Source organism: Phaethon lepturus, unplaced genomic scaffold (genome assembly GCF_000687285.1).
Source record: "Phaethon lepturus isolate BGI_N335 unplaced genomic scaffold, ASM68728v1 scaffold40490, whole genome shotgun sequence".
NCBI classification, from domain to species: Eukaryota; Metazoa; Chordata; class Aves; order Phaethontiformes; family Phaethontidae; genus Phaethon; species Phaethon lepturus.
Genome location: NW_010514790.1, coordinates 717 through 1,003, shown reverse-complemented (window position 1 = coordinate 1,003; position 287 = coordinate 717). Strand labels below are relative to the sequence as shown.

The 287-nt window shown below is 67.6% G+C and overlaps 1 protein-coding gene across 1 annotated transcript in view; it reads right to left on the bottom strand.

Moving 5' to 3' along the window:
• LOC104626143 (cysteine sulfinic acid decarboxylase-like) overlaps positions 1-287 on the bottom strand; it is a gene marked incomplete at its 3' end in the record, with an annotated part of 1,057 nt that overhangs the window by 469 nt on the left and 301 nt on the right. Inside the window, exon 2 of the mRNA XM_010293987.1 lies at positions 227-287. This exon is cut by the window's right edge and continues 75 nt beyond it. Coding sequence (XP_010292289.1) covers positions 227-287 — 61 coding nt within the window. The remainder of the gene's footprint in view (positions 1-226) is intronic.

The following is a 287-nucleotide window of genomic DNA, read 5'->3' as shown; positions in this document are numbered from 1 at the left end:
AGGCCTGGGTAGTGGACAGGGACACGAGTGGGACCAGGCTGGACCCATGACCCCAGTGACTGGCTGGGGTGGGGGGCAGCCTTGTATCCAGCTGCTGCCTGCCAAACTGAGACCAGTTGGGACCTGCTGGGGCCAAACGCTGGGCTTGAACTGGGACCAGCTGGGGCTGAACCGGGACCAGCTGGGGCTGAACCGGGACCAGCGGGGCGCAGGCGGCGGTGCTCACAGGTTTTGACGCTGTAGCGGATGATGTCCCGGCACCGCTCCAGCCGCCTCTCTGGCGGCGC